Source organism: Chiloscyllium punctatum, chromosome 15, assembly GCF_047496795.1.
Source record: "Chiloscyllium punctatum isolate Juve2018m chromosome 15, sChiPun1.3, whole genome shotgun sequence".
NCBI lineage: Eukaryota > Metazoa > Chordata > Chondrichthyes > Orectolobiformes > Hemiscylliidae > Chiloscyllium > Chiloscyllium punctatum.
Genome location: NC_092753.1, coordinates 53,202,771 through 53,222,420, shown reverse-complemented (window position 1 = coordinate 53,222,420; position 19,650 = coordinate 53,202,771). Strand labels below are relative to the sequence as shown.

General features: G+C 41.6%; 1 protein-coding gene across 3 annotated transcripts in view; it reads right to left on the bottom strand.

Moving 5' to 3' along the window:
* Nucleotides 1–19,650, bottom strand: part of usp9 (ubiquitin specific peptidase 9) — a 259,627-nt gene that overhangs the window by 140,704 nt on the left and 99,273 nt on the right. For all 3 annotated transcript variants that reach the window (XM_072585147.1, XM_072585145.1, XM_072585144.1), the window contains 2 exons: nucleotides 19,189–19,338; nucleotides 5,947–6,067 (listed from right to left, as the gene is read on the bottom strand). In XM_072585147.1, coding sequence (XP_072441248.1) covers nucleotides 5,947–6,067; nucleotides 19,189–19,338 — 271 coding nt within the window. The remainder of the gene's footprint in view (nucleotides 1–5,946; nucleotides 6,068–19,188; nucleotides 19,339–19,650) is intronic.

Genomic DNA, 19,650 nt, shown 5'->3' with positions numbered 1-19,650 from the left:
ACACGATAGGTTGACATACAATACAGCAGACCTGCACATGCAGAGTCCTCCTTGCAAACATGGAACAACATTTTACCAGGGTTTTTTTTCCAGTTACATTTTTATGGACCTTTTTTGAACCTACATTTTAGCTCCAGAGAACATGAATAAGTACCCTCTACAATCTCAGGGAGGAAGGATCTTCTGAATTCCAACCATTATGTCAAGGTTCTTTTAATAACTTTATGAGTTTAAGGTGGAGACATCTCATTATCACCTCTTCAGCTGTTAGAAAAGGTTTCTATTTATTCCGCCTAAATCTCTTTTTCATTTTATTCATCTCCATCAAATCCCCTCATCTAAGGAGAACTTCAACTTCTCCGTAGTCCTGTTCCAGTCCAGTTACATCACTGGTAAAGTGAACAATTGCCCAGGGATGTCTTGTCCACAAAATGCACAGATCAAATCTTAACGGCATGGTGGCTCAGTGGTTAGCACTACAGTATCACAGCACCAGGGTCCCAGGTTTGATTGCAACCTCGGGCGACCATCTGTGTGGAGTTTGCACATGCTTCCTGCGTCTGCATGGGTTTCCTCAATCCAAAGAGGTGTAGGTCAGGTGGATTAGCCATTCTAAATCACCCATAGTGTCAGACGCTTTAGTCAGAGGGGAATGGGTCTGAATGGGTGACTCTTCAGAGGGTCAGTGACTGGTTGGGCTAAATGGCCTGCTTCCACACTGTAGGGAACCCAATCTAATTGCTGACTCATCAATCTGTTCTCAATCTTCACTTAAAAATCTGTCAGTCTGTTTACTCATGTTCAGTTGTGTTTCCACCATGACCACTGGACTGCAGATTTCATTACAGCCTTTGTCCAAACATGGAAGTAGACTGAATCCCAGAAATGGAAGGAGTGTAACTGGCCCTGCTATCAAGGCAGCATTGTCCAAACTTGGCATTGGGAAACCCTAGCAAAACCGATGTCAACACAATCCATGGGCAAGCAACTCTCCATTGATTGGAGTTATATTAAATGCAAAAGGAAGATTTATGTTGTTCTTCAATGGCACAGCATTACATACTGTGTCTACAACAGCAGGTCAGGTGAGGAGATCTGGGGTGGGTGCCTGGTCTGATTCCCTAATGACTCTACACCTTTCAGAAGGCATGTCCAGTATACATTGAAAACTCTATTTTCCTGGATGAGTGTTGTGCCCTTATTCAAGAAGGGCCTCAAATAAAATCCTGGGAACTACAGACCAGTAATCCTAACATTTGTGGTAGGTAAATTACTTGAAAAAACTGAGGGATAAGATATATGCATTTGGAAAGACAGGGCTTGATTAGGAGTAAACAGCATGGCTTTGTGCATGGCATATCATGCCTCACACAAATTAGTTCTTTGAAGTGACCAGGAAGGTTGACAAGGGCAGGGCAGTAGATGTAGTCGAGATGCATTTCAGTAAGGCCTTAGATAAGGTTTCCACGTTGTAGGCAGCTCAGGGAAGGTTAGGTCACATGGAATCCAAGGGAGCTGGCAAACTGGATACACAATTGGCTTGACAGTAGGAAGCACAGGCCAACAGTGGAAGGACACTATTCAGACTGAAGGCCTGAAACTAGTGAAGTGCCTTAGGGATCAGTGCTGGGCCCATTTCTGTTTGTTATCTATATCAATGCTTTCGACGAGAACGTGCAAAGCGTGATTAGTAAATTTGCAGATGACACTAAAGTAGGTGGCATCAGGGACAGTGAGGAAAACTTTCAGACCTTGATCAGCTGCGGAAGTGGGTTGAGAAGTGGTAAATGGAATTTAAGATAGCTAAGTGTGAGGTCTTACATTTTGCAAAGTCAAATCAAGGAGTGCAGTAGAACTGAGGGACCTTTGATTTCAGTTGCCTGGTTCTCTGAAAATGGAGTCAGAGGTAGACAGGGCAGTGAAGGCAGCTTTTGGCACACTGGTGGCCTTCATCAGTCGGGGCACTGAATACAGAAGTTGGGAAGTTACACTGCAGTTGTACAGGACTTAGTGAGGCTGCACTTTGGAGTACTGTGATCAGTTTTGGTCACATTGTTGCATGAAAAAGAGTGCAGAAGAAATTTACAAGGACGTTGCCCAGACTCAATGGTCCGAGTTATTGGGAGAGGTTGGATAAGCTAGGAGGTTTCTCTTCATAGCATAGGAGACTGAGGAGGGAATCTTACAAAAGTGTAGAAGATCAAGAGAGACATGGATAGGGTGAATGCACTCAGTCTTTTCCCCCAAGGTTGGGGAATCCAGGACTAGAGGGCATCAGTTTAAGGTTGGAGAGGAAAGAATAAAAGGGAACCTGAGAAGCAGAGAGCTTTTGGGAACATCTCTGGGACACCCGCACCGATCAACCACACTGCCCTGTGGCCAACATTTCAACTCTCCCTCCCACACAGCCAAAGACATTGAGGTCCTGGGCCTCCTTCACTGCTGCTCCTTCACCACCCGATGCCTGGAGGAAGAACGCCTCATCTTCCGCCTCGGAACACTTCAACCCCAGGGCATCAACGTGGACTTCAACAGTTTCATTTCCCCTTCCCCCACCTCCAAACTTCCAGCTCAGCACTGTCCCCATGACTTGTCCTACCAGCCTATCTTCCTTTCCACCTATCCACTCCAACCTCCTCTCTGACCTATCACCTTCATCCCCAGCCCCATTCACCCACTGTACTCTATGCTAATTTCTCCCCACCCGCACCCTCCTCTCATTTATCTCTCCACCCTGCAGGCACTCTGCCTATATTCTTGATGAAGAGCTTTTGCCCGAAACGTCGATTTTCTTGCTCCTCGGATGCTGCCTGAACTGCTGTGCTTTTCCAGCACCACTCTAATCTAGAATCTGGTTTCCAGCATCTGCAGCCCTGTTTTACCTAGCTGACTCTGACTTGCAGTCTACCCCATTCACGAACCCATCCTCTCATCAATTTGTTGCACTTCCTACTTTGCTCTCCTGAAGCTGCGCTCCCCTTTAAGATCCAGTTCCAAAATCAGAACTTTAGGATTGTGGATGTTAAGGATGTCAAAGTGGATCTGAAATGTTTTAAAAACACGACTGCATGGTGACTCCCATAGCCAAACCCTCACTCCCTCTGGACATTAGTAGCAAGACACAGAAGGGGAGGAGGGGGTTTAAGAGTTTTGCGAGGAGGAAGGATCGAGAGTGTTAAGAAGCACTGGAAGCTGCAAATCACAAGACTAGTTAGCAAAATTGGTAGGCGAGGGAATGAGGGGTCTCAAGGTGAAAGGTCAGCAGCAAGCATGGGTTAGGCAATTAGATAGGCCTACAAGTTGGAGGGTACACAGCAAGACTGTGGGTTAGGTGAGATGTTAAGGGGTTAATTTGCTCTGCTGGCATGAAAGAACTTGGATATCCTGAGATAGGGTGGTAGGCTTCTGTCTTGCAGGTGGTATGTAAAATTTACATCGCCATCTCCTGCTGTGCAGAATCAATAAGAACACTGCAGTTAGGAATCTAACCACACCTTGCAGTTAAAACTATTTACACCAGATATTGCCATTAAGTTATGATCTAAATCACATTGTAGTGATTTGATTATTTCCAGAAACATTGTGCCTTGAGTGGCATGTCACTACGGGGGAGTGGCTGGGGGTTGTCCTTTGGGCAATACTGATGTGAAATTCTGTGCTCCCTTGTTCAGGGAGATCGCTTGACATGCTTCACAACCATTGCGAAGAGTGTTAAGTGATCCTCCAAAGCTTGTACTTGCTTAATAAACTTTGGCTGTTCATAGAAGTTAGCGTGATGCAACTGCATCAAGTGTATAACAATCTCAAGAAAAAGAACCTAACATAGGTAGTAGAACATGTGGTGAGTAGCAACTACTGTACTCTACCATGGGCAGCACAGTGGCGAGCACTACTGCCTCTCAGCACCAGGGACCCAGGTTTGACCTTTGTGGTGGGGATGGTCTTCAGAGGGTCAGTGTGAACCCCATAGACTGCTACCACACTATGGGTTCCTTGAATACCTACAGTTCTGAGGAAGGGTCACTGGACCCAAAATGTTAGCTCTGATAGCAGTAGCACAGATACTGCCACACTGAGCTCTCTCAGTAGTGTGTGTTTTGATTTTTATTTACTTATTGTAATATTGTTAATTTATTGAAAATTCCAGTTACCAAAATAGCATTCAGCTAAGTATCTCAACTTCAAGTTTGAATGCTTTAATGCCTGTTCACTAATGCAGGTTCTGCATTCTACAGGTTTTACACAATCACAACTTACTGTTAAACCACAGTCATTTCACTTTAAGTTGCACTTTTTAGAAAGAGAACTCAACTTTAAGTAAGGATGTGTGTAAGCTGTGTGCACTTTATAAATCAACTTATATATTTTGTAACTAATTTAATGTTAAAATGAGGCGAAATAGCTTGTGCTTGCAGTACTTACCTCAAATTCAGTTTGAATTCACAACTTCATTTACCAAATGGAACATGTAAACAAAAATATTCATCTCTGGCTATGAACTCAAAATTAAGTAAACATGCTTCCATCCATTAAATTATCTGCATTGTTTTTAAAACACAGTCATTCATGAGATGTGGGCATTATCAGCATTTGCTTGGGAAGGTGTCAGTGGACTGCCTTGAGGTGTCAGTACATCCACAGTGCTGTTAGGAAGTGAGTTCTAGATTTCTGACCCAGAAACAGTAGCTATGATAGTTTAAGACATGGTGGTGTGTGGCTTAGAAGATAACTTATAGATTGTGCTCTAATGAACCTGCTGCCTTTGTCCTTCCAGGTATTAAACGTCACACATTTGTAAGGTACCTTCATAAGAGTATGGATGGGTTGTTGCAGTGCCTGTTGGACATGCTAAGTTCTGTTGCTAGTGTCAATTACTGGCAAAACAAACTAGTTAACAGAAATTTCCAGGTATTTTCTAATCAAGTTGCTCATTAGACATCGCTGGAAGTGTGTGGGGCTCAGAAGCAGGGACACTAGCATTGTACCACAAGGATCCAGAAGACAACTTGCCATTTTTTGGCATTGTCACTGCCACCTGCTATTTCATAAAACAAAGCACTAAAATTGGAAACACACAATGTTCAATTATCCCAAGACCTTTTAGTCAATGTCAGCAAAATTTTCCTTTAAAGCAAAAAGAGTCTCTTGACTCCAACGGGACCAGCAAATAAAGTGAATTTCTCACTTTTATTTGCTCATTGAACCAGATGATCCCCTACCTCAAAGAGAAACAAATTTACAGAACCATGGGAATTTCACTTCATACTGGACTGAACAGCAACCTATGCACATAAGTCAGCGTGAAAGTATAAAACTCATTTATTGAAAATTGCTTGCTTAACAAGGTGTGCCAAACAAACATGCCCAACATTTAGCCATCTGCACTTTCTATGTGTTTGATTGTGATATCCACAGTTGCCTAACTTAGCCAATTTGGAAAACAAAGTGGTCATGATAGTTCACTAACATTGCATTTACAATGTCAAATCTACTTTGAATGTGCAATTGCAAACTGCAAACCCATATTATGCAATAATATAGACCAAAATCAACCAATTCAAAAGCCAATCTCACTCCTCTGCAAACTTCACCTCAAACATTAAGCTCAACCAAATTCAACAAAACAGCTGATCCAAATTGATCCTGCACAACACTCAAATGTTGATTGGTTAAATTGATAGTAGCTTGAGAATAATTGAACACAACTTTCATAGGTAGATATCCTTGTTCCTCACTAGCAGTTCAGGCCTCCGTTGACTAATTTCCATAAATTATTTGAAGAAAAGTAGTCACCTCAGTTATTTATGGCTCTTTAGCACAATTAATGGCATTGAAGCTTAAGGTTTAAATACCTACATAATCAGTTGGTGATACGCACATTATCTACTCTTTGAAATAAATATTGGTAGAAGTACGTTAGTCTCATTAGTATCGTAAGTACCTTACCAGGAGGCATGAGCTTCATAAGAATGCGAGCACCATCTCTCAGCTGTGGCATGTTTAGGCTACTGCCCAGATCCGCAACTTGCCAAAGAAAGGAAATGTATCGCGGGTGTAAGGACATTATCTAAGGAAGAAGCAGATTAAGAATAACTAAATCATCTGAATTCAAATACTATTAAATGTGCAGAGACACCTGTCTGAACACACATGACATCTTACCAAAAGCTAAGCACAACTGAATTAACTTGTTTGGAAGAGGGGAAATATCATACTAATTCACTTCAATCTCAGAATATTTTGGTTCATTATCAATTTTTGCCAAATTGTACCAGAAGTTTTAAAATGGATGAAGCAAAGTATGACATTTATCAGTGATCAATGTCTAGTCCTTAGCTTAAGAGTTGGCTTGTTTCAACAAAAGCACTCATTTAAGCGATAACGTTTCAAACTCTCAACAGATTCTCAACATCAAGCACATAATCCAACCTCAACCTCATGTTAAGTATAACAATTTCGTGTTAACAGAGATGCCGCATTGTGTGTTTGTTCAAGCAGACTTCAATATGTGTTCGAACAGGAGAAACAGGGACGTTCTTCCAATGTCATGGCTGATATTTATCCCTTAAACTATTCTTTAAAAAGTTACCAAAAGAGAAAATGCTGGAAAATCTCAGCAGGTCTGGCAGCATCTGTAAGGAGAGAAAAGTGCTGACGTTTCAAGTCTAATTGACCCTTTGTCAAAGCTGGCTTATAAAAGTTAATTGGTTTCAAACCTCATTACTGTTGAGGCTGTGCTGTGCACATACTGACTATCATTTTTATTTAAAGCTACAGTCACTACAATCCAACAGTAATTTGTTTCATGCAAAATACTTTGGAAACTTCTAACAATGGGAAAGGCACCATATGAAAGTAACTTCATTCAATTAGCTAACCTTGTTGTTCCCATCTTTAGAGCAGACTATGGCAAGTAACTCTACCATCAATTGATCCCTATTTAGCTACACACAAAGGATTGGACAGGAACAAGGAAACAGGATTATTCAATTTTAATCAGGGGTCATCTGCCATCAGAGCACCCTTGATGTAACTGCCCAAAAAGAATGCTTTTTCGAAAAGTGCCAGGTTGCAAAGGCGGAAAATGATTCATGCAGGAGAAATATTTCATAAGGCTGGGATATGTTAGGCACTGCTAGCCTAATTGAACTTGGATGCAAGAATGCAAAACCATTCTTCCTTCTCCATATTCTGCCCATTAATACAGACCTCAACAAGGCAGGTATCTTAAAGACAACTGATGTCTTCTCAGTTAGTAAACAAACTAAATTGATTAGCTGGAAGCCAGTTTTTGCATTACTCTCTTCTGATACCATGTGTCTCTGTGTGAACATCCCTGATATCTCCAGTCTCTCAGAACATAAAAATCCAACATATCCAGCAAGAATTATTTAATCAGGATGACTGGCTCAATTATCCACTGATCCATTTGACAGTGCTTAAGTATCTCAGTAACATAGCCCCCACGACGTTTCATAAAATAACTGGGTGCAACTGTCCTCTTTCTGCCATAGATTAGCTGTCAAGTTAAAACATTTTTTAGTAACATACTGCCGTGAGACAACTTGCAACAAGTGCCACACTTAGAAATTCATGATGTCCACACCTTCATCCAAGGAGACATGAGGGCATGACCCTTTTGTTTGTGAAGAGAAATTGAACTAAGAAAGCCATTTATAATTTTAGCTGTTTCTCTGATCCATCATGCTTAGTTCATCTCAGACAATTAACCCCTACTTAATTTGTGAAGTTCTTAGCAGTAGTCACTTTATCTACATCTTTTGCAAGTTGGTATTTCTCAATATACTCTTGCCCATCCATGAAGAACCCCTGACATGCTTGGCAGTCTATGACAGTTTACATGCCACACAAATGAAAAATCAATATACACACTTTAAAATGAATAATTTTATCAGGTGGGTATAAATAGGACAAGTTACATTGCCTTCAAATAGTATCTGATAAACAACCTGTCTTGACAGTAATGGAAATTATAAGAAATGCCAACATACGCATGTTTGCCTGTGTGCATTGTAGCAACTACAGTAACTTTATTAGCCACCGTACCTTCTTGATGGCTCCAATTAAAATTGCACCGAATTTAACTCTGTAACAGAGACCTGGCATTACTGACCTATACTATGCAAGCCGCCGGCACCTCACTTTATTCCTTTATATTTCTGTTCTCATACCCTTAACCAGCTTCTTAATCCATGCAACAGATTTCTAATATTCCATGTAACACATTCTAACTATTCACAAGGTAAAAAGTTTAACATACAGCATAATTATTGCAGTGGTATTTGCAATTTTCTTTGCTGTGAATCAATTTTTGCGGTTAAATACAAATCTACCTGATCAAATCTATCCATAATTTTTAAGGCCTCTTTAGGTCACCGTGCAGTTTTCTTTTTGTAGAAAACCCTCCCCCCATCCACACTTTACTGATTCTTACTCAAGTTACACCAACTCAGTCTGGTAGTTCGCCAGTATTGTACAGAGTACTTTATGCACTTTAGATAAACACCTGAAATGCAAGTAACAGCAGACTGCTGCCAGTGATATTGTAGCTGCATGCACAAAGTTACAACATCATACTTAATTCAAAGTAGTAAGCACACAAGACTTCTGCCAAAAAGCACTAGTTATGTGGAGTTTCAATTAAGGATTCTTGTATGCAAGCGCACACCCATGCTCCTCGAGATATCTTATCAAGCCCACAAAACTTCACTTGCGAGTACGTCTAAATCAATACAATATGGGAGATATCACTTCGCAACAAACATTCACAACGTATTATCTTACAAAATGTTTTCGTACTAAATTGGTAAATATTGACAAAATCTATGACAAACAATACATTGCAATTATGATGATCAAGAAAGGTGATCTTGAAACAAGGTAGAAATGCAAATATGAAAACGCAAACTTAGGGAATCAAGGACTATCAGTGCATCCATGATTAGCAAAAGTAATATCCATTCCATAATGCACATATTTTAGTTAAGAGTTGTACGCAGAAATGCCAAAATTAGCATAAAGTTTTTTGCACTCTTGAAAGCTTAAGAATTAAGTTGAAACTCTGAATATGCAATGCAATTAGGTCATTTGGAATACATGGCAGAGACACTGCATTTTGAAATTAAAATGAACTGCTCTTTCAACTCCTATCCGTAAAATTACATGGAACATCATATTGAAATAGTTAATAGTGAAATGCAATTGCATTTTACTATAATTAGCTAGTGTGTATAATTATTATACACACACCTTAGTCATCGCAAGAATGCTGTGGAAATTCATCCTTCACGATTGGAAATAGCCTCGTGATGAGAGTCTATTATTACTTAGGAGATACAACTAGCATTCAGTTGAAAAGTTAATTTAATGTGACAACTAGCATTAACAAGAGGTCTGCAATAGAACCTCAGCTTATCTTTGGATGCTGGAAGAGAGATTAAAATCTGTTTGCAAATAAGACCATAATAGAAAGGAGCATGAGGCCCATCGAGTCAGTTGTGCCGTAGAATCAGGGCTGACACATGAAATTAAAAATGGTGGAGAAACTCTGGTGCCTGTGAGCCACAAGTTACGATGGCAATGTAGGCTGAGTGGCTAAACTATGGTTGAATTCAATGTGGGGAAGCATTAAGTCAGTTTTGAATCTGCAGAACAACAATGACAAAATTGTCTTGGCAGCAAGAAACTGGAAGGCAAATAACATAACTTGGGAGCTGAATGCACACAGCTTACTTCAGGTTATGGATAGGTACAAAATGTAACCAAGGCAAATGGCATTTTGGTCTTTACCTCAGTAGTTGGTATTTAAGTGAAAAAAGGATGCTATGTTGCAACATAGTCTTGATTATACATAGTCTGTCTGACAGCACTGAATTTGGACCTCATTTTTCATTTCGAAGCAGACCATGAGAAAGCACAGCATAATGCTAGGTAGAACACCACTCAAGTTTTAAGTGAGCTCAAGTTTACTGAGAACAGAGACCAGGAGGCCAGGTAAAAGCATACAAACGTGGTCAAGTACAGAGTAATGAAGTAATGTATCAAAGTCTGACAAGTTCAAGAGATATGGAGCAGACATGGTGTGGAGGTCAAAGTGAATAAGCCTCATGACGGAATCAAGTGCAGAAACAAACTAAATTCTTGGATATTGTATTCCTAGTGACAAGTCAAATTGAGGCAGAGTTGTTAATTATCTCCACTAAATGCTTATTTGCAGTACAATGATGCTCAGAAGAATTAGTTAACTTAAAATCTAGCCATTTTGACCAAGGCTTTTTCATCTTAAATAATCAGCCTGAAAACTAATGATGGAGGGGCCCTCCTGTGATGCAGTGGTCATGTCCCTACGCCTGGACAGAGAGCCAGGTTCAAATCCCACCTCCAGTTGTATAACAAAGTCTCTGAACAGGCTGATTAGTAAAATTGGTTCACAAAAAACTACTGTTGAAAATATAGTACTGCTTATCATTCTAAATCTCTCAATTACCTGATAGGATTCACTAAATCAACTGTTTTAACATGAAGATATAAAAAGTAGCAAGGAAGAGGCTTGTGGTATTTGTGCCAAATAATTAATCCACAAATTCAACTATTGTTCTATGGACCCAGGTTTGAATCGTGTCGTGGCACATGGTGGAATCTGAATTAAATAAATAGCTGGAACTATTGATGACCATGAAATTGTTGTCTGTTTTTGGGAAAAAAACCATCTGGTTCACATATGTCCTTCAGGGGAAAAAGATCTGCCATCTTCACCTGGTCTGGTCTACATGCAACTCCTGAGCCACAGCAACATGGTCATCTAAACTGTCCTCTAAAAAAATGGACAAGCAAGCCAGTTATATATCAATCACTAACGTCTCAACAAAGTAACAAATCCAGATGGAAAACATGGCATCAACCCAGGTATCAGAAACATCTACAGCCCTGTCGATGCTGCAAAGTCCTCCTTACTAAAGTCAGGGGGTTAGTGTCAAAAGTGGGAGAGCGGTCTCAGACTGGTCATGCAACAGTATGACAGGCATAATCATAGCATCATACCTTAAAATACCCCAAACACCATCAAAGACCGTTCCTGGCTGCATCCTGTCCCACCAGCAGTGGCACAGCAAGAGAGAGTCAGCAAGGGGTTGCCCTAGGAGCCCTCATCATGGACTTGCAACCTCCATGAACTCTCATGGCAACAGGTTATCAAGGGCAAGAAAACCTCTTACTGATTACCATGTACTGTCGTCCTCCATGTTAAACCACACTTGGAGGAAGCATCAAGGGCAACATTTTTGGTGCCCTCTGGGTGGGAAATTTCAATGTCATAAACAAGGTCAAAAACATACTTGAACAATCTACCTGCTCTAAATGCATCTATCCATGTCTATCAGTAAGTAACTACCACAGTCTTTGGGGAGACAAAGTCTCATCTTCACATTGAAAATAACCTCCATCATGTGGTGCGGCATTATCACCGTGCTAAGTATGTATTTCCCTCTTCATGGTTCCCTCACCATCTGCCATCTTTTGCCCTCAATTGGTAGTGCTATTGCCAAGCCATTCATGGTGGCTTGATATTGAAATCCCCCAGAGTATCCTCTGCACCCTTGTGACCCTCAATACTTCCTCCACTTATGATTCAATGGGAGGACAATTTAACAAGAGCTTCTGAAGCCAATATCACCAACATTCAGGCAAAACTTCGACTTCATCGTTATGAATTCTGCATAAGTGTGCAGAAACCGCAAACTGTCAATCATACTCAGTCTTGATTTGGAGAGGCCGGTGTTGGATGGCATATACAAAGTTAAAAATCACACAACACCAGGTTATAGTGCAATAGATTTAATTAGAAGCACTAACTTTCGGAGCACTGCTCCTTCAACTACCTGAAGGAGCAGCGCTCCAAAACCTAGGGCTTCCAATTAAACCTTTTGGACTATAGCCTGGTGTTGTGTGATTTTTAACTTTGTATATCCAGCCTTGTTTCTGAATTCCCAAAATGTTCTAGATGTGAAGTTATTTCTCCACGAAATGAGAATGTGAAGAGGACAAATGTGTCATCCAAGTTGTAACAGCAGAGTGGTTAAGGAAGTGAAAAGGAACCAAACCCTGTTATCCAAATCAGACTACATCAAGGGATGACCAGCCCCAAGTGCCAACGATTTCTGTTCAGGCACGAAGACCCTGTCCAAAACTTGCAAATGAATGGGTGATGAGGTATTTTCTGAGCACCCTCTTTCTAATAAACATTAATACACAGTATTTATTAACTATTCCAACCCTGCCCTGTGCCTCAAAAATACAAGTAATAAATTGTGTCCCTAACAGGACCCTACATTTATTAACAGCTCAATATTTACATGCTTGCACACGAATTGTGGTTTTTTTCCCCTCAATTTTCTATTTTCATTCTCTACTTACCAACCTTATTTTCCTGTGTTCTCCCTCTTTCAATTTGTTGTATTTGGCCTGGTTTTTGCTTGAACAAAAAACCTGAATACACTGTACTCTTAAATTCCCTGGTCAGTCAAACAACACTTGGGTTTTGATCGACCCATCCTTCCCTTTTACCAGCATGAACCTGATAAGTCTCCACCTTAAAGACTAAACAAAGATTTTCCTGTCAACCTGGCTACTTCCTCTGTCAACTCAATGAGATTAGCCATATTCCAACTAAGTTTACTTCTGATCATTTCTGGTCCTTCTCTATTAACAATGTCAACTATATGTGGTGACATGAATGTGTTTCCCAACAGAAATGAGTCCAATCAATCGCACTGGACTTGAAATGCTAATTCTTTACCTCTCCACAAATAATGTCTGACCTGAGCTTCTCTGGGACTTGGTTTTTAAATTCAGATTCATCCATTTTATCCAGTACCAAATCCAGCAATCTCTCTTAAGCAGGACCAAGAATATAAGATAAAACAAAGAACTGTGGATGCTGGAAATTTGAAACAAAAACAGAAACTGGAGAAACTCAGCAGGTCTGGCAACATTTAAGAGAAAGTTGATTTAATGTTCAGTCCAGTGACCCTTATTCAAAACTGATGGCAGGTCGGAGACCTGTTGCATCTGTTACGATGCCACCTTCCACAGGGGGACCTCAAATGTCCAGGTCCCTGAACTGAAGATACCACACCACCCGAGACGAGAGTCCTAAACCATATCTGACCAATTTCCCATACCTCTGCACTCACCCCTTCTCTCCCTTCCCACAACACCAATAGGATCCGCCAGTCTTCACTTTCCTCCCCACCAGCATCAGTATCCAAAGGATCATGAGCTGTCAATTGCATTAGTCTCCTACCCTCCCTTGTCAGTTTTTAAAACAGGGACAGTTTCTTCCACTCCTCCTCCCCGCTCAGCATCTCCCCATCCAACTGCTCCCTCTCCTCAATATCCAATGCTCCTGACACACCTTCCAGAGGTTTACCTGAACTTCACTCAATCTAGTCTACTGTACTGGCTGCTCACTATGTGGTTGCCTCTAGGCTGGGAGATGAAACACAGACTGGAAGAACCACTTAACAGAACACTCACATTCTATCGCTAAAAAGACTCCCGAGCTGCCAGTTGCCTGCCACTTCAGCACACTGTGTTGTCAAGCCTGCTGTACTGTTCTGGCAGGACTTAGCACAAGATGAAAACAGCATTTCATTTTGCATTTGGAGACCCTGCAGATTTCACACCTCAACATCAAATTCAATAATTTTACAGCCTAAACACCTTCTCCATGTCCTTCACCTGCCCAGACCCTATCATGACATGGGCTGCTTTGAGCACAACTAATCTATCTCCACCTACTTATGGTCCCATAATCAGCTTTTTTTTTCATGAGCATAACAATATCCATTGCTTTTTTCCCCAGTTGGCATTGTCTCCATTTCACCTATCCTCTCACTCCTGTCCTCGTAGCTACAATCAGCTCTGAATGGTCACTGGACACGAAATGTTAACTCCGCTTTCTCTGTACAGAAGCTTCCAAGGCTGCTGAGTTCTTCAGCATTGGTTTGAAACAAAAACAAGAACATACTGTGTACAGGAAAGCTTCCTGGACCATTCAAGAGACTCTCCCTCTTCAACCCCTTAACTTTGTAACCTCAATCAATAGGTGAGCAATCTTCCCTCAATAATACAAGTGGGAATGTAAGTAAGCGATTGCACAATGTTCAGTGCATTCACAACTCTTAGATACTGTAAAAGTCAACTTCACTACGCAAGATCACAACACATTTAGGCTTGGGCTAATAATTGGCAATTAACATCACCTGACACTAGGTCTTAGTCATAGACATATGCAGCAAGGAAACAGATCTTTTGGTCCAAGTTGTCCATGCCAACCAGATATTCTAAATGTATCTAGTCCCATTTGCCAGCATTTTGCCCATATGCCTGTAAACCCTTCCAATTCACATAGCCATCCAGATGCCTTTTAAATATTATAATTGTACCAGCCTCCATTACTTCCTCTGGCAGCTCACTCCATACACACACCACCCTCTGCATGAAACAGTTGCCCCTTATGTCCCATTTAAATCTTCCTCCTCCCATCCTAAACCTACGCCACTTAGTTCTGGATTCCCCCACCCAGGGAAAAGACCTGGTCTTTTACCCTACCCATGCACTTCATGATTTTATAACCTCTAACGTCACCCCTCAGCCTCTACATTCCAGGGATAACAGCCCAGCCTATTCGGCCTCTCTCTCTATAGCTCTAATGCTCCAACCTGGACGGCACAGTGGCTCAGTGGTTAGCACTGCTGCCTCACAGCACCGGGGATCCAGGTTTGATTCCAGCCTTGGGCAACTGTCTGTATGGAGTTTGCACATTCACCCCGTGTCTGTGTGGGTTTCCTCCGGGTGCTCCGGTTTTTTCACACAGTCGAAAGATGTGCAGGTCAGGTGAATTGGCCATTCTAAATTGTCCATAGTGTTAGGAGCATTAGTCGGGGGGAAATGGGTCTCGGTGGGTTACTCTTCGGAGAGTCGGTGTGGACTTGTTGGGCTGAAGGGCCTGTTTCCATATTGTAGGGAATCTAATCTAAACATCCTTGTAAATATCTTTTCTGAACCCTTTCAAGTTGCACAAAATCCTTCCTATAGGAGCGGGACGAGAATTGAACAAAAGTGGCCTAACCAATGTCTTGGACAGCTGCAACATGACCTCCCAACTCCTGTACTCAATACTCTGACCAATAAAGGAAAGCATACCAAACACTTTCGTCACTATCTACCTGTGACTCTACTTTCAAGGAGCTATGAACCTGCACTCCAAGGTCTTTGTTCAGCAACACTCCCTAGGACCTTACCATTAAGTGTATATGCCCTGCTAAGATTTGCTTTCCCAAAATGCAGCACCTCACATTTACTGGAATTAAATTCCATCTGCCACTTATCAGCCCATTGGCCCAGATTCTGTTGTAATCTGAGGTTACCCTCTTCGCTGTCCACTACACCGCCAATTTTGGTGTCATCTGCAAACTTACTAACTGTACCTCTTATGCTTGCATCCAAATCATTTATGTACATGACAAAAAGTAGAGGGCCCAGCACTAATCCTTGTGGCACTCCACTGGTCACAGGTCTCCAGTCTGAAAAACAACCCCCCACCACCACCCTCTGTCTTCTACCTTTGAGCCAATTCTGTATCCAAATGGCTAGTTCTCCCTGTATCCCATGAGATCTAACCTTGCTAATCAGTCTCCCATGGGGAATCGAACGCCGAACTGAAGTCCACATAGATCACATCTACTGCTCTTGCCCTCATCAATCTTCTTTGTTACTTGTTCTTCAAAAAACTCAATCAAGTTTGTGAGACATGATTTCCCACGCACAAAGCCATGTCGACTGTCCCGAATTAGTCCTTGCCTTTCCAAATACATATACATCCTGTCCCTCAGGATTCCCGCCAACAACTTGCCCACCACTGAGGTCAGGCTCACCGGTCTACAGTTTCCTGACATATGCTGGTCTTCCACCCTTCTTAAACAGTGGCACCACGTTTGCCAACCTCCAGTCTTCCAACATCTCACCTGTGACTATCGATGATACAAATACCTCAGCAAGAGGCTCAGCAATCACTTCTCTAGCTTCCCACAGAGATCTCGGGTACACCTGATCAGGTCCTGGGGATTTATCCACTTTTAACTGTTTCAAGACATCCAGCACTTCCTCCTCTGTAATCTGGACATTTTGCAAGATGTCACCATCTATTTCCCTACAGTCTATATCTTCCATATCCTTTTCCACAGTAAATACTGATGCAAAATATTCATTTAGAATCTACCCCATTTTCTGTGGCTCCATACAAAGGCTGCCTTCTGATCTTTGAGGGGCCCTATTCTCTCCCCAGTTACCCTTTTGTCCTTAATATATTTGTAAAAACCCTTTGGATTCTCCTTAAATCTACTTGCCAAAGCTATCTCATGTCCCCGTTTTGCCTTCCTGATTTCCCTCTTAGGTATACTCCTACTTTCGTTATACTCGTCTAAGGATTCACTTGATCTATCCTGTCTATACCTGACATATGCTTCCTTCTTTTTCTTAATCAAACCCTCAATTTCTTTAGTCATCCTATACCTACCAGCCGTCCCTTTCACCCTGACAGGAATACACTTTCTCTGAATTCTTGTTATCTCATTTCTGAAGGCTTTCCATTTTCCAGCCGTCCCTTTACCTGCGAACATCTGCCTCCAACCAGCTTTCGAAAGTTCTTGCCTAATACCTTTCTCCAATTTAGAACTTCAACTTTTAGATCTGGTCTATCCTTTCCATCACTATTTTAAAACGAATAGAATTATGGTCACTGGCCCCAAAGTGCTGACACCTCAGTCAGCTGCCTTGCCTTATTTGCTAAGAGTAGGTCTAGTTTTGCACCTTCTCTAGTTGGTACATCCACATACTGAATCAGAAAATTGTCTTGTACACACTTAACAAATTCCTCTCCATCTAAACCTTTAACACTATGGCAGACCCAGTCGATGTTTGGAAAGTTAAAATCCCCTACCATAACTACCTTATTATTCTTACAGATAGCGGAGATCTCCTTACAAGTTTGCTTCTCAATTTCCCTCTGACTATTTGGGGGGGTGGGGGGGGAGGGGGGTCTATAATACAATCCCATTAAAGGTGATCATCCCTTTCTTATCTCAGTTCCACCCAAATATTCCCTGGATGTATTTCTGGGAATATCCTCCCTCAGCACAGCTGTAATGCTATCCCTTATCAAAAAGGCCACTCCCCCTCCTCTCTTGCCTCCCGTTCAATCCTTCCTGTAGTATTTGTATCCTGGAACATTAAGCTGCCAGTCCTGCCCATCCCTGAGCCATGTTTCCGTAATTGCTATGATATCCCAGTCCCATGTTCCTAACCATGCCCTGAGGTCATCTGCCTTCCCTGTTAGGCCCCTTTCATTGGAATAAATGCAGTTTAATTTATTAATCATATCTTGTCCCTGCCTGTTTGACTCACTTCTGTTCTCAGCTGTACCTGTCTCAGATCGATCTCTTTCCTCACTATTTCCCTGGGTCCTCTTCCTTCTCTCTCCCCTCCCCAACCTTACTAGTTTAAGTCTTCCCAAGCAGTTCTAGCAAATTTCCCTGCCAGAATATTAGTCCCCTTCCAATTTAGGTGCAATCTGTCCTTCTTGTACAGGTCACTTCTACCCCAAAAGAGATTCCAATGATCCAAAAAATGTGAATCCTTCTCCCATACACCAACTCCTCAGCCATGCATTCATCTACTCTATCCTCCTATTCCTGCCCTCACTAGCTCGTAGCACTGGGAGTAATCCAGATATTACGACCCTTGAGGACCGCCTTTTTAAATTTCTGCCTAACTCTGATCTCCCTTCAGAGTCTCAACCTTTTCCCCTTCCAATGTGGACAATGACCGCCTGCTGGCACCCCCCCCGAGAACATTCTGCACCCTCTCTGAGACATCCTTGATCCTGGCACCAGAGAAACAACGCACCATTTTGCTTTTTCTCTGCCAGCCACAGAAACGTCTGTCTGTACCTCTGACTACAAAATCCCCTAACACAATTGATCTCTTGGAAGCTGACGTACCCCTTGTTGCATTAGAGCCAGTCTCAATACCAGAAACTTGCCTGTTCGTGCTACATTCCCCTGAGAATCCATTCCTACCTACATTTTCCAGAACAGCATACTTGTTTGCAATGGGTATATCCACAAAAGACTCCTGCACTAGGTGCCGACCTCTTGCCCTTCCTGGAGTTAACCCATCTATGTGACTGTATCTGAGACTTTCACCCCTTCCTATAACTGCCATCCATCACATACTGTTGTTGTTGCGAATTCCTCATCGCTTCTATCTGTCTCTCCAACCGATCCACTCGATCTGATAAGATTCACATCCAACAGCATTTATGGCAGATATAATCTGCAGTAACCCTTAAACTCTCTTTAAACTCCCACATCTGACAAGAAATACATATCACTGCAAAGGCCATTTTGCTCCTTCACAATCTACAGACCCAGAAAATAAAACTGTCTTATTCCTCTACAAACACTGCCCCCAGGTTAAATTAATAGCTATGGCTTATATTTTAAGTTTAATCAAGAGACTTGTCTCCAAAAACATTCCATCAAGAAAGAATCCTCTATACTCACTACTACAGCCTCTCTCTTGGACAGACTTAAAACAATTAACTTATCTGATTCTGTGCTGTGAACTTCACCCAACAGTTCCTCCAAGATTAGTTGTGAATTTCACTGTTTGTTAATTTTCCCAGATGCACTCAGATTTCCAGCGATGCACGAATTCAAACAGCAAAGGCGGTAACTGTGCAGGTTCTCCCTCTCTCCTTACCATGTGCTTCCTTTGTCTGTTTTTCTCCCTTTTAAACTGCTGTTGTTTTGACTTTCTTTTTCCCCAAAGTTCCAAAACAATGCAACAGCATATAAAACAGTAATTGCTGCTCCTGGAATTCAAGGAAATCACCTCCAACACCTAAAATACCTCAAAAAAAAAGGAGCTCTTCCAGCCAGAAATTTTTCCTGTCCTCCATCTTGGATTACAAATTACTGTGAACTTGCACAGCAACCATTTAAAAGAACATTCTCCTGATATTTTAAAATTTCAGGAAACATGTTCCTTGCGTTACATAAATCCCAGAAACATTACATGCAAATTAAGAGAACGTAATATTCTTACCACTCCTGGTAAGCAGCTTTCTACCTCAGGATTTGGACCATCACTGTAGTGGTTACCATGATTTCCAGGGGAGCCCGTTGAAGAATCAGAAGAGCTATCGGGGCTTGAAGGCATATTTGAACTTATCTGTGTTAGCTTGGCTGTAATAAGCTGAAACATAAATCTCTTATTAGAAGGGATGAAACAGAATTTTTAACTTATACTATCCCTATTGAGGAATGAACAAAAATAATAACTAACTCCTGCCCAATCTCATTTCAAATAGCTATCTAACTTATGATCTGCTTCCTGTGACTTAACTATTTGCCATAATGAGCAATATGGAGTATCTGGTAGGCCATTTTTGATGAGCAAAGCTGGTACTGCAAGATTAAATGACACAGCATAACAACACTTTCAGCAGGTACCCACCATTTTGTATTAAACTTTGAGGAAATTCTCATTTGTTTCAGTACATTCCAC